The following is a 15,819-nucleotide window of genomic DNA, read 5'->3' on the forward strand; positions in this document are numbered from 1 at the left end:
TAGATAAGTAATTCAGCAAATGCTCAAGGACTATACATCAGCTTAGATGTCTAAATGTTTCTGCGACTGCTAAAAAGCTAGTATTAGGGGCGCCTGAGTGGCTCAGTCGGTTGAGCATCTGACGTCAACTCAGGTCATGATCTCATGTGGTGGGTTCGAGTCCCACGTCAGTCTGTGCTGACAACTCAATGCAGCGTGGAGCCTCCTTTAAATTCTGTTGTCTCCCTCTCTCTCTGTTCCTCCCGCACAACGCTCACTCTTGTGCTCTCTTGCTTCTCAAAAATAAGTAAAATGTTTTTTCAAAAAATTTTAAATAAATAAAAATAAAAATAAAAAAAGTAAATAAAAATAAAAATAAATATATAAGATTTAAAAAACTAAAGTTAGCATTCAGTATGTTTTATTTTAGTAACTACACCTGGAAAAAGGAGACTCCCTAAAACATCTCTTTTGTATATTAAAAGAATAGTAGATTGAACCACTGACGAGATCCATGTCAATATTCCAAATCAAGTATGTTCAGTTTTAAACGTATCACTGATTCTCTCTAGAACAAAGCTGTGGATATACTGGAAAACAGTTTAAGATCAGAGTTGCTATTTATAAATTCGGAGTTGTTTTCTAAAAATACAAAAACAAAAACAAAAAGAAAAGAAAAAATTTAAAATGCAGCCCATGCAGAATTATTTTCTGAAGGAAGGCAAGTAGGAGACAAGCAGTGTCCCTGGGAGAAATTATGGCTTGAGAAACTCTTTCTCTAAAGGTCCCACTAGTAGAAATATCCAGGATCAAGCACTTTGGTCAAAGAGTTTGTCTATTCTACAAATAGTCCCTCTAATAGGGATTAAATAATCCCATTAAAGATCATAAAGCCTATGCAGCAGAAAATACAAGAATGAATCTAAGAACTATTGTGTTACAGAAGGTTAAGTAGGGGATCTTTATTTGCACCAAAATTTGAAGAGTTTGTTTTTTCTATTTTACTACTTAGAAACACATACTTTTTAGACACTGTAGTCATATTTAAATATGTATTCAGAAGAGGGAATTGCTTAATTTTTTTTCAAATGGAAATAAAACACAGATATCATCAGGGATAAACCACTCAAGCCTACTTACTTATAATATATAGACCTGGAGGTCTTCATCATATCTGATACTTACAGATTAGGTTCAGGCTTCGATTCTTAACTTTTAAAAGTTATCTAATAAAGAAGATTTAATTTACAACAGATATCCTCCTGCAATTTTCCTTATAGAAAATAAGAATTCAGGGTGCCTGGCTGGTTCAGTCAGTAGAGCATGTGACTCTTGATCCCATGTAAATTCAAGCCCCATGTTGGGTATAGAGATTACCTAAAAATCTTTTTATTTTTATTTTTTTTTTAACGTTTATTTATGTTTGAGACAGAGAGAGACACAGCATGAACAGGGGAGGGGCAGAGAGAGAGGGAGACACAGAATCTGAAACAGGCTCCAGGCTCTGAGCGGTCAGCACAGAGCCCGACGCGGGGCTGGAACACACGGACCGTGAGATCATGACCTGAGCCGAAGTTGGACGCTTAACTGACCGAGCCACCTAGGCGCCCCACCTAAAAATCTTTCAAAAAGTTAAATAAGAACTAAAGCACTGCACTAAGTCATATGTAAGAAACTTTATAATCTTCTTCTGAATCTTGCTAAGCATGTACTATACGCCTTGAAAAGCACCTTTTGTTTTAAAAAGCAGAAGCAAAGAAGGACATAGCACAACTACATATTAGCTTTAACCTTAAGGATGAATCAGGATAAATCCCATAAGAAACACCTTATTTTCATAAAACTGTGAAAAGTATGAAAGCAAGTTAAATGATGTGAATGCTCAAGTATTTACAGGTGAAGTACACTGACTTACTTTGAAATGCATCGGGGAAAAAGGGATTAACGGCTTGAGATAAGGATAGGTATATGATCAAGGTTCACCTACACAATTCTTTCAACTTTTCTGTATGTTTGAAGATTTTCATAATAAAATATTAAAAAGGAGATGGAGGGAATATGAGAGTGAGTCCATATTTTTAATCTTCTTCTTAAATGCAACTGACAAGTCTTTGTAAAGAAAAAAAGTTCTATATTCCTTGTTTGAGGGAAGAAGAAAGTCTCCAAACCAACATTCATCTTTATATAATAAAAAAGGAAATAAAATTTAAATAACTGATTGAAATAAGATTTTGCTAATTTTCAACTAAAAGTAGTAAGCTGGAATAGGCAGAAATAGTGACATTAAGCCTGTAGGGTTTTTTGGGTTTTTTTAAATCTCCATTCTCTCTCCTTTACTTAATGTCCTAAACATAAAAAGCGGGAAACATCAAATGATTATGGGGGGGGGGGGGGGTTGTGGGAAGGAAAAGGGCTTTACATTCATACTAATATCTGGATTAATCTGGGACAGAGTTATTTTAAGTTTTTAATTTAAGAAATTATAAAACCCAAAGATTCTGGAATCTAAGTAACTAATCTTATTTAGAAATGATTTTTAGTCCATCATACCCACATTAGAACTTCCTGTTAAGAATTCAAGAAAATCTTTGTTTTAATTCATTTCACCATTTATTGAGTTTCTCCTCTGCTACCAAGCCTTATGCCATATGCTGCAGGGATCATCACTCAAATATAACATGCCTTGTTTTATTTCTTTGCATTGCTTCTTTGTTAAAAACCCACTAGCTTGATGGATGCCTGGGCTTTTATCTCTAAAATTAAGAAAATATAGGCACAGATTATATACAGGTAAAGAGGAAAGTCTTCTTATTACTAAAGAAAGGAATGATAATGATTTTTTTTCAAAGTATTCTCTTAAAAAGTCTAAATAAATTGTTAAGGTTATATTAAACAATGAAAACATTCTTGAAAGGAGGATTTACATTGTAAAGGATCTACAATTTGGGTGAGAAGGGAGACACATTAAAGATTAAAATGTATCTGTGTTAAATTTCTATTACTTTTTTTTAAATGGTTAAGGCAAAATACCATTAAATGAAATCTACAACAAAATTCAGGCAATATGGTGGCATACTCCTTTTTCTCAACTCTTTATACCTAGGAAATTTATGCTACCAGAAGACACTGATGAAATATTCCATGTTCTTTATACTTATGAATCCATCAAAAAACTTTATTAGAAACAGATACAAAAATGAACCTAAATATAAATACTTCTAATTTTTCTAAAGTTAACAAAAGAAAATTATCCAAGAGAGACAGATGCAGCTAACATTCTGCTAGATTTCCTCAATTTAACGTCTCAACAATAAGACAACAGAGTACAATGGATTATACACAGCAAAGCTGGGACTAAGGAAATTGTTTCGAGTGTTCTACCAACAAACATGTACATGTGACTTCAGACTTGTCAGTTATCATGGGTACCTGTTTCTTCATTCATTAGTGTTCTTTCACTCTAAGAATAAAATGAGATGCAAATGTGAAGAACATTTAAAAATTACACAAAAACACATCACTCTAAGTGTGAAAGAAATACCCCAAAGTGCTTCCTGGTTCAGTTAGCTTTGGGTGATGAGTATAGATAATTTTAATTTTGTTTACTTTCCAAGTTTTTTACAACTGATACATATTTCTGTACCAAATCAGAAAAAAGCCTTTCAGAAAAGATGAATTTAGCTACAAGTTTATAACTCACTTAAGCTCTGAATGTTTGTGCCATTCTGGATTCTAATTTATAGGTTTTGTCATTTTGTTTTCAACTTTCTATGCTTTATTTCTAAAGTATATTTCAGAAAAAAGAAAACTTTTTGTATGTTGTTTTCCTAGAGCAGTGGTTCACAGCCATTTAAGGTCACTGATACCTATGAGAAACTGATAAAAACACTGGATTCTTGGGGCGCCTGGGTGGCTCAGTCGGTTCAGCATCTGACTTTGACTCAGGTCATGATCTCGTGGTCCATGAGTTCAAATCCGGTGTTGGGCTCTGTGCTGACAGCTCAGAGCCTGGAGTCTGTGTCTCCCTTTCTCTCTGCCCCTCCCCCATTTGTGCACACAAGTGCATGCTTTCTCAAAAATAAACATTAAAAAAATTTAAAAATAAAATAAAATGATTAAAAAACCCTACTAGATTCTTTCCTGATAGAATAAAAGGCCCTATAATCTGCATATAATTTCAGTAGAAGCCACTCATAAATCCCTTGAGGTCATAATTTTTTTAAGAGGTCTTGTAACAGAAAAAAAGAGCAATCCTGTTTTTATTTTTTTTTTCAACGTTTTATTTATTTTTGGGACAGAGAGAGACAGAGCATGAACGGGGGAGGGGCAGAGAGACAGGGAGACACAGAATCGGAAACAGGCTCCAGGCTCTGAGCCATCAGCCCAGAGCCTGACGCGGGGCTCGAACTCACGGACCGTGAGATCGTGACCTGGCTGAAGTCGGACGCTTAACCGACTGCGCCACCCAGGCGCCCCAATCCTGTTTTTAAATATGTAAAATTCTCAAAAGTATCTTTAACTCAGTTAATTTAAATAAAAACAAGAAAACCACTGCCAATGTAGTCAAGTTCAATATAAATTAGTAAAAATATTAAACTGTACTCATGCCTCAATTTTTTTACCGCCTACATTTTCCTTAGTCACCCTCAAGTATCTTTAGTGTATCAGAATTTAGACTTTTGTACCTCAAAAAGGAACAAGACTCTGGATTATCACTGAGTGCTCCGCCTCTTGGTCGAGCACTGTTGTTGTCATATTCACACCTTTATCCCCACATGGTACTCTTCAGTGCTTAAAAGTTTTATTGTATATTGTCTTATAAAAAAATAAATTAACATGAATAGAAAATGAAAAAACCTCAAAACGCAAGGAGATGTAGCTGTCAAACAATACAGTTAAGAAGAGGATTTTGAAAAGTCATTATGTATGCCAAATCAAATTGAGATGTAGCATCAATCAGAGTCACCAGATTTAAGGTGATGTGGGAAACTGTGAGCCAAACAATGTATATACGAACACTGTGAATAATACATAATCAAAGACTATGTTATAAATGACAAGATGTACTTAGGGATTTTTGTAAAATCCCTTAAAAAATTCCCTTTTATTTAAAAAAAAAAAAACAAAAACAACTCCCCTATAAAAAAAATCCTCTATAATGCATTATTTTCCATTTTATTTTCAGAAAACCATCAAGCATTAAACTACTGTGGCTCTTACAAAAATGATACAAAGGCTAGGGGACTACTAGAAGTAACAAATTCTAACACCAATTTAAAAACCATTAACTTTTTTAAAAAACAAAAGCATTTACAGTTTGACCTTGGTGACATAAATACACATACAGAATTAAGAAGCTGAAGCAAATAAAACAAAATGTTTTAAAAAGGGAAAATTAGTTTCTCTTTAGAATTATGAGTAAATTTATCATTATTCTATTCTTATTTCAACCTTTCTATATATGTGTATTCATTTTATACTCAGGACAAAAAATTAAAAACCTAATTCAGATTCTGCTTTTAAAAATATCACCCTAGGGGTGCCTGGGTGGCTCAGTCGGTTAAACGGCCAACTTCGGCTCAGGTCATGATCTCGCGGTCTGTGAGTTCAAGCCCCGTGTCAGGCTCTGTGCTGACAGCTCAGAGCCTGGAGCCTGCTTCGGATTCTGTGTCTCCCTGTCTCTGTGCCCCTCCCCTGATCATGCTCTGTCTCTCTCTGTCTCAAAAATAAACGTTAAAAAAAATTTTTTTTTAAATGAAAATATCATCCTTAAAACATTCAATTTGGGGGTGCCTGAGTGGCTCAGTTGGTTGAGCATCTGACTTCAGCTCAGGCCATGATCTCACAGCTGGTGGGTTCAAGCCCTGCGTTGAGCTCTGTGCTGACAGCTCAGAGCCTGGAGCCTGGAGCCTAGAGCCTGCTTCAGATTCTGTGTCTCCCTCTCTCTGCCCCTTTCCTGCTCATGCTCTGTCGCTCTCTCTCAAAAATAAACTTAAAAAAAAAATTTAATAAAAAAAAACATTCAATTTGAATCTTTTTTTTTGCAACTTAATTTGTTTTGAAACATCACATGCAGAAATTCCAAAACTTACTTAACGTCTCACATTCAGTACTAAGGTACCATACCATTAAAAAAACAAAAAACAGAAAAACAAAACTATGCAGGAACTTAAGAGTGGCCAAGAAAGGGATTACTATATATGATTCCTCCCTCTGTCCCTTGTCCCTAAGGACACTTTGTTAAATAACTACAGAGATTCCAACAACAGAAGCACGGAAAATCTTCAGAAGTTTGGAAGTTGCTCCCTGCTCTACCGGGGGTGAGGATGGGAGTAGGGAAGACACATGAAAATAAAAAAACCCAAAGAGAAGGCCCTATACAAAATAGTGACTAAAAACTTTTGGTCAGTAAAATGGGAACTATGAAAAACATGGTTTTGAAATTTACCTGACACTGAAAAATGAAGTCATCACCATGAATAAATTTAAAGTTTTAAATGCATGCAAATCAGTATTTCACAGATTATGCATAATAAAATAAAACAAGTTTTATATAAGTAGATGAAGTCAAGTCAGGAAAGCACTGTTTCAGGTAATTCATGAGAAATATACCACAGACTACATAGCACTGTTATGAAACAGCTCGGTGCTTCTGTGGGGCAAAGAATCCCTAAAAACCTCAGACAGAGATAGATATACACATCCATCCATCCACACCGCCTGACTCGAAAGAGGAACCCCAAAAAAAACAAAAACAAAAAACAAATCTTCATCTGTGTTTTTAACTATTTAGGTATGCTTTCTGGTTATTTCCCACTATATACTTTGACTATAGACCGTACCAGAAACTAGTTACCCAACAGTAGTTTTTCCTTTGAAAAAAATAACAAATACCAAGTATTTGCTTTAGAATCCCTCTCTCAAAATTCTTATGATGAGCACTGGGTGTCACACGTAAGTGTTGAATCACTAGACTGTACACCTGAAACTATCACACTGTATGTTAGCTAACTGGAGTTTATATAAAAATTTAAAAATAAAATAAATAAAATTCACATGCTCAAGTGTTTCAGCATTTGTATGCCCATATTTAAATCTATTCTTTCCAAAATTAAATATTTGAACAACATAAAATGCCTTTTTCTGTATTTTCATTTAAGTCTGCTTCAAGTAATTTTGTAGGTATCTTTACTACTTAAAACTCTCTTAACATGATTTAAAGGAAGCATGACAGTGAAGTGTTCACAATTCATATGCATCCAATTTATGGTTACAAACAATGCCTAACAGACATATGATGTGTATGTATGTGCCAGGCATCACATGCCATATTTCATTAAATTCTCACAAGTCAACACAAGTAATGGAACTTTTTTCTTGTGGGACATATTCAATACAAGTAAATACCTATGATGCATTAAAAATAACCATAAATTCTTCACTCCTCCCAACAACTGGAGCCTATTTCCCACCTTCTGAATCCAGGCTGACTGTGAGTTCCTTTGACCAACGGGATATGGCCTGGCAGCTTCCATTCTTGCTGCCCTGAGATCACCATGTAAAGTGAACCAGATAGAAGAGCACGTGGAGAGAGAGGCCCAGCTAACAACCAGCACTAGCACCCAAACTTGTGGCCTATGGGTGAGGCCATTTTGGACAACTCAGCTGACGCAGCCACCAAAAGGCTGCAACCACACAAGTGAGCCCAAACAAGAGTAGCAGAAGGACAAAACAGGTAAGTCAAGCCCAATATGTACATCCACAGAATCATATACAAACAAATGGTCGTAGTTTTAAGCCACTAAGTTTTGGAGTAATTTCATTAAGAAATAATGAATATGGACTTAACAGCTTGGGAAGAATATATTTTGAGTTGTAAAGCCATACTCTTAATAATATCATTTATTTTTTAAAAAATCAGTACCAAAACTTATTTGGTAACTCTAAAAATTAGACCTTTAAAAAACAATGAAATTTATGGAAATGAAATAAAGAATAAGAGTTAACTAATAATTGAGAATGAACTCCAAGGTATAGAATCAAATGAACAGTATACAGTCTGATTTCATTTTTGCCAAAAAGGGTGGGAGAACAATACATAAAAACGTGGATGAATACACATGCACACATATACCTACATACATATACACGCACATATATCCTTTATGAAAACTGTTTCTGAAAAGATTTGCAAGAAACTGGCAAAAACAGTTGTTTACAAAGATAAATGAGAATTGGGGGATAAGGGCAGAAGAAAAACTACACACCATTTATACCCTTAGAACTTCCTAAATTTTGAACTATATAAATATACTGACAAATTTAAAAATTTTTAGTTTAAATTTTTAAAAGCTTTATGTCTTAAAGATATATACTGTATTTCTAGATGGAATACATTTTCAGATTCCTTTCAAAATAGTTGGGGGTGGGGAGAGGGTAGGATAAGCTGTTTAAATGCAAACACTCAGATGACACCATGAGTTGATCATTACTGAGGCTGAGTGATGAGTACAAGTGGATTCACAATACTACTGTCGTCTTTTGTCTGAAATTCTTCCAAATAAAAAGTTATCTAAAACATTAATGTAAAGCTTTAATAACACTGCTTAGAAAGCCATCTCTCCATCATGATAAAAGAAGATAATGGCATGAATACAAAATATTCAGGAATATTTACAAAGCTTTGACAGGTTTTTTTTTTTTCTTTATTCATCTGACAATTAAATTTCCAAAAAAGATTTCAGAGCTACTATTAATATTTATTGAGAGCCAGTCTGGGTGTTCTACAGACATTATCTCATTCGATCTTCAAGTTAAGTAGTATCATAGTCACTTTACAAGGAGAAAACCAAGAATCTTAGTAATTCACCCAAGGTTACAGTTAGTAAATGACAGGATTCAAATGCAGGTCTGAGACTCTGAATCCCATGCTCTTTAGGGAAGAATTAAAAAGATAAAAAATTACAGATAATCTATAAACAGAATAATCAGGCCCTGGTGCATTAAACAGTAGAAAGTATATCCATATTTTAATGAGAAAATAGTGTGTGGGTTTTAAAAAACCTTATTTCTGGAGTTAAGTAAAATGTATTTTAAGAAAAAAAAGTTGGACTTAAATTCTTTTAATCTTCACTAAGTTGTAAACCACTGTTAGCTGTAAAAGTGTTGCACAAATTCTCAACTATTAGGCTCAAACATTTCCTCACTATCTGTTATTAACTAAACAAATACTACAAATGTTTCTAGTTCACCAAAGTTCTGCAGTTTGAATTAATTTCCTGGAAGAGATTTCTTTTTTTTTTGGGGGGGGGGGAGCATATCCTGTCTGCCCCAGGCCATTTTTACCCCTACACTTCTACAAATATTTTTACTTCCTGTCCTACATTTAAAAAAATAATACTAATAAGATTACTTTTGAAGCCTAGAATATTCATTACTTTTCCCTTAAATAATGCTTTAAAACTGCACAAAAAGTATAAACATCACTAGCACCAGAAAGCATTTTTTAAAAATCATGTATTTTGTTTTTCCTTATTATGTATGTATGTTATGTATCCCATGAAGAAGGGGGGAGCTTAACTATATGAATTGTATTTTAGACTAGGCTAAAGCCAAGGGCTAAAGAAAACTGAAAAGCAACATGCTTTTAGAAGCAGTTATAAGACACCCTTAAGAATGGTTCCAGCTTCTGTTCCTGCTTCCTAGCTCTCTGCAAATAGCCCAAAATTATTGTGATTTTCCTGTATAGTGTCTGACTATGAATTCTTCCATGGCAGGGTCGTTCAATTCCAAACAGCAACACAATACTGGCATATGGTAGGAACTCAATCACTGTTTGTGGAATTAACAGAATAAAAATATGAGAATGCCACAATGCTCCCAAATAGCTATTTCCTGGCTTTCAGAGGAATAGAGAGACTTTGGTTTCAGTTTTTTTAAATTGCTGAGTTCACTGGCCATTTACATTCTAGCAGTATCAGATCCTCATTAAAAACAAACAGAAAAGTCTGTTTCCCGAGCCATATTAGAAATGATAGAGGAGAAATCAAATTTTAACTAGAAAATTTCTTTAAAAATTTTAACATATAAATAAGGTACTATACACTACTTTAAGATATGTGTAGGTAAATATCTAAGCTTCTGTAGTTGGGAAAGCTTTGGAAAACTGGCAACTGAAATTGAGAGTCACATGAAGATGTTCTGAATTAAATATCACATTTCTGTCTGTGTTTACCAGGGCTGGGCACTGCTACAGTACTTGCAAACTAAAATGTTATATATAGCATTTACATTTATAATGTTATATATTTGGTCTTCACTTACTCAAACATTTATTAAGTGCCTATAATATGCCAAACACAGTAGGAGGTGCTGTGGATTAAAAAAAAAAAAAAAAAAGAAAGAAAGAAAATATGTCCCTTGGCCTCAAAGGATTTTCAGTCTAACAGGGAAAGAATCTTGCAAAGCAAACCAGAAGCAAGTTATTCACACATATGCGTCAGTCAATTAGTATCTGTTCTGAGTGAATCCAATCTCTTACTGATTTCCTGAATTCCTTACCAAACCAATAGAGAGAAGTCCACATGAATAAAATTTCCCCGGAATTATTTGTAAAATGGATCTCTTTGGCCAAATTAGTGGGGGTTGGGGGAAAATGATTAATCTTTGGCCAACTACTTACATTTCAAGTTCCAACCTGGACTGAATGTGTAATGAAAAGCAAACGTCCATCATGGAAATGTTGACAGACTTACAGTACAGTAGATGCAACTACAACACTGCATTTATTGAAAATTATGAAGTCCCTGAATTTTTATTTATAAAGTGGATATTATTAGTTTTAGATTATTTTCTGCACGCCAATAGTCAGAATTTAATAAGATGATGTGTACAGATTGCACCGATTTTCACTCTTATCCACTGCTTGCAGCCTATGTGCATTTAAACCAAAAAACATTTGATATATACTAACTATAAATTATTTCCTGGGAGATCTCTCAGGCATGAAGAAAAAGCCTCTTAAAATAAATTTAAAATATTATATGCTTGATGGTGTATAACCAAAGGTTTAATCTCACCACTAAAGGGGCAGTTACCATGATTTTGCAATAACCCTGCAGACAATAATCAAGACAGCTCCTGTTGTTCTCTCAGTAAAATCTTCGTAAACACAGCATGGATATATTGTAATTTGAATCTGTAAGATCAACAGCTATATCTCATGACAACTCATAATATAAGATTTTATTCACCATTAAATTGAGCATTTTCCTCAGAAGACTTAGGAAAGTGTGTTATTTACCAAGCATTGTCCTATTAACTAAAGATTAGCACATTAAAATAGATACGCTTTCTTTCTGTCCACACTCTAAAAAAGTGCAGTCCATAAAGAAAGCTCTGGGATATAGGCAATTAATTAGATTTTTCAAACTTCAGGGAAATGTGGATATTTCCACCATTATTTTAAAACAACTGATTCCAATCATTATTCTACTACAAATATAAGAATATTCCCCAAACAGAGTGCTCTGTGATAACGCATGTTCAAAAATGTCTCAGTCTCTATCTATCTCATAATGATATTAATACTATGCTAGTTTGAAAAAAAGGAAAGGAAAAAAGGCAATTAGAATAAACACAAATGGTGACACAATTTCAGGAAATCAGGGAACACGTAATTCAGTAAACAGTGAAGGACAATATAAATTAGTATCAAAAGCATTCAAAATGGAGATTACTAGAAGAATTCAATTATGGGTTGCAAAAAAATAACACACACTTTATTTAAATACAAACAGATGACCCCATCAGTATTTCAGAAATAATATAAAACCATCTTTCACTCACCAATGCTGGATTTTCTCTTGGCAGTTAGTGACCACCTGTCATGAAAACAGATAACTACTCATGAAAAAACAGGGCTATACACAAAGCTACAAAATCAGTGTATCAGAAAACTAGAACAGTGGCTTTACAGATTTAATAGCATCTCGGTATACATTTTTATTTGTCAAATGCACAGAGATGTGACTGTTAGTTTTTAAGCAGCACACTTTATCATAACCCCTAATGCAGGCTGATAACTGCAGAACAAATTACAGCCTTCCGATTCATACTTTGCTACAAAACCCGCTTCATAACTATTAGGTGACATATGATATAAGATAACTAGTATTTTGTACAATCTACAGACCTGCTTTCAACGTTACATATTTTGTAGAATACGCAAATGTTATAAATAACAAAAAACCAATGTAACATCCACGTTTCATCACTAAAAAAAAAAAAGACAGTAGTAAAAATATTTTATTTTGTCACTATATCTCCAAATGTTTTCACCTGTAATTTTTATTCTGATGCATTAAAAATGAGTTCAGGGATATTTTTCTACTAACATTTTTGAGAAGAAATACTTGGGATAAAGAGATGCTCTGAACAGCCCATTTGTTCCCTCAGTGAATTGATAAAATTTTAGGCACTTAATAGCCAGTTTAAACTATGTTTATAATGTTAAAACAATAAAATTAAGTACAAGAGTTATTTGCTTTTCTTAAAGATATTTCAGCAGATTCTCAAAATACTGGGGGGGGGGGGGGTGGAGGGAACAATGCTAACCAATGAGGAAAAACAAACACTTGAATGGCAATTTAAAAATAATACCCTTTTCAAAGATTACCAATTGTTTTCAATTTACCCATTAATAAAAATTTTAAACAATAATCTCAAATACTGTAGCACCATTTTAGAGACAGAGAAACTAAGGAATACAAGCCAAAATGCTCAATACAAGGCCATGTGAAAAAGACAGCAGTTATTATCTCGTTTGAAACACATTGCTTTAGTTCACTATTCTAAACACCAATATTCTCTCTTGTCTCTCTTGCTCAATGTTTCCACCCCAAAATCACAAGACTTTGGCGGGGAGGGCTGTCACTAAATTCCTATTATAACATTTAATTCCTGAAATAAATGTCCCCTTTTGGTACATTTTAAATACTAAGGCAGCAATCCTGTACCAAAATACATGCTGTAATCAGATACCCAACCATACTACACATTAACTCAGCATAAAAAGTCCGTCTTAGAATGAAGATCTCTCAGTAAGTATCAATCACATAGCAACACTTAATAACAGTGGTAATATATAACAGAGTACTGACTTTACATCTGGAAGAGCCAGGCTAAAACTACATCAATCCATTTCACTGTTTCTGATTTGGCAGTAATTATAAAATAGACAAACAGAATTAAATGTAAATTGAAAAAGAAAAAAATCTTCATGAAATCCTTTTCATAAAGTTCCTCTTTAACAACCCCATTAAAAGATGAGACCCAAAAAAGTCAGGATGCTTTCCAATCCCAATGCATGTGTTTCCAAGCATGAAGTGAGCCAAAAGCACAAAAAGAAAAGCCCTGCAAACCATAAGAGCAGAATGTTCATTAACCTCTACATGATAATCCTTTCGTAGCTGCATATTAACTAGTTACATATTCATAATCATTTACATTATTTAAAGGACCTTCGATGAAATTTTCTAAGCAATATCCATTAGTGACAGTGTTAAAGGTTACAGAAGATAGTCTACTTAATGTTTCCAGGAAGCCTTTTTAATTAGTAAATATGTAAATTTGGCACATATGCTTTTTATGTTTAAAAAACAAGTCCCTAGCAGAATGGCATGTGTTCTTGCCATCACCCCCGACAGTCCAGTCTCCACTTTGTTTTAGCTCTCTTTTCCCCACCCCACAATCACCTCACCCTCTCTTTCCTAAAGTCTCCCCAAGAACAGATATTCTAGGATAAAACAACAAAAATCCACTTCAAAATTTATGAGAGAAATTTTCACTGCCAAAAGAGTCTTAAAGTCTTTATCAGTTACATATGGGGTTTAAGACAACAGAGACTTCAGTTAGGCACTAATCGAAGGTATAGGCTCTTTATTTTGAGAGTCAGATAAATATAGGAAAAGGTGAGAGAGGCAGGTATGAAAATACATAGACAGCCTTCTGACAGGACTACAAGTTATCTTTGTTTACATGATTTATAGCCCACTTACTTCCTAAAACCATTGGGTTCCTAAAACCCAAGCAGTTGTATTGATATTTTGAGAGATCTTTCTAGTTTTCTTCTCTTTTACAGCACATTTTTCAAAAGAAAATTATTAGTAAATTCCAACGCTTTAGATGCCAAGGAAAATTTTAGAAGAAAGAAAAATCTGATGATTCAAAGTTGAATCTGCATGGGTTAAAAAAAAAAAAACAACTAATTTTTTCTGTTAAATAAATCCAAATAATCTTACTACTTCTGAAAATAGACTCATATTAATTCAAGTATTAAATAAATAAAATGGACCTGCTTCTATAAAAACTCTTGAAAAATAAAGCAAAACAACAAAAACCATTTCATTATTTTGTTGTCCTTCACAAAATCTTTTTTAAATAAGATGCCTATCAAGCAACAATAGTTTAAGTTAAACCTACCAAAACATGTAACTATTATTCCTGAAGAAAATAATCTTATTGAATCATTTTTATAAAAAGAATTAGTTAATAGGCTTCAACTATTAAAACAATTCACCTAGTAAATACTTTAATGTGATATAATTGCACTTAAAGCCAGAAATTTATAAAGAAAATATGTGCTTATGTAGTAGTACAGCACTAAATCCACAGTAAAGACTATAGTCCATAAAAGAGTATGAGGTGATTTACCACTTTTTAAGATACATTCCACCATTAGGAGTCTTTACCAACAACCCAGTAGTTAAAAAGTCACACAGTACACTTAATAATTCAAAACTGCCCTTACTCTAAGAGTACTAACAGTGGTATAGGCCAAGACTTCATATGATGACAATGGAGCTGTAACTGTTCAATAAGGTAGGTTTTAACTTCTTAAAGAGAGGAAACCGGAGTTCAAAATTGAAGTATGTTACCCAATATTATACAACTACCCAGGAACTGGTAAGAGATAAAATCACTTTTAGAAACAGGTCTATCTAACCAGGACTATCTAATGTCAAAGCCCATACTCACTGGACTGGACCACTTCCAACCATCACTCATCTTACTGGGTAACAGAAGAAAAGCAGCTGTTTTGGGGAGTTTTTTCAAGAAAGAGAGAGAAAGAGCACGAGCGCGCACAGGCAGAGGGAGGGGCAGAGGGAAGAAGGGAGGAAAGGGGGGAGGGAGGAAAGGAGAGAGGAGGAGAGGGAGAGAGGGAGGGAGGGAGAGAGAATCTTAAGCAGGCTCCACACCAAGTGCAGAACCCCGTGTGAGGCTCAATCTCATGACTGAGATCATGACCTGAACTAAAATCAACAGTCAGATGCTTAAGAGACTGAGCCATCCAGGCACCCCTATGGTCTTTCTTAAAGCACTGACTGCTGCTGCTACTACTTCTCCACTTCATCCACAAACCCACATGCACACACAAAGACCTTGCCAATGTTGGTAAAAGCAAATAAGCTTAGGGGCGCCTGGGTGGCGCAGTCGGTTAAGCGTCCGACTTCAGCCAGGTCATGATCTCGCGGTCCGTGAGTTCGAGCCCCGCGTCAGGCTCTGGGCTGATGGCTCAGAGCCTGGAGCCTGTTTCCGATTCTGTGTCTCCCTCTCTCTCTGCCCCTCCCCCGTTCATGCTCTGTCTCTCTCTGTCCCAAAAATAAAAAAAATAATAAAAAAAAAAAAAACGTTGGAAAAAAGCAAATAAGCTTAAATTCACCAACTGGCTAATAAAAACCCTCATTTCTTCCAATGCCTCATACAGCATCTGACCCTGGTCAGGTCAAGTGACTATAAACAACAGATTTCCCAAGCTCCATTTACTTGTATGTGTTCGGG

General features: G+C 34.6%; 1 protein-coding gene across 2 annotated transcripts in view; it reads right to left on the minus strand.

Annotated features, from left to right (window-relative positions):
* The window catches only part of URI1 (URI1 prefoldin like chaperone), a 104,068-nt gene that overhangs the window by 43,787 nt on the left and 44,462 nt on the right, over window positions 1-15,819 (minus strand). For both annotated transcript variants that reach the window (XM_040445586.1, XM_040445585.1), the window contains one exon: window positions 11,827-11,861. In XM_040445586.1, the coding sequence (XP_040301520.1) occupies window positions 11,827-11,861 (35 nt within the window). The remainder of the gene's footprint in view (window positions 1-11,826; window positions 11,862-15,819) is intronic.

This window comes from Herpailurus yagouaroundi, unplaced genomic scaffold (genome assembly GCF_014898765.1).
Source record: "Herpailurus yagouaroundi ecotype Mexico unplaced genomic scaffold, PumYag 194, whole genome shotgun sequence".
Classification (NCBI taxonomy): Eukaryota; Metazoa; Chordata; class Mammalia; order Carnivora; family Felidae; genus Herpailurus; species Herpailurus yagouaroundi.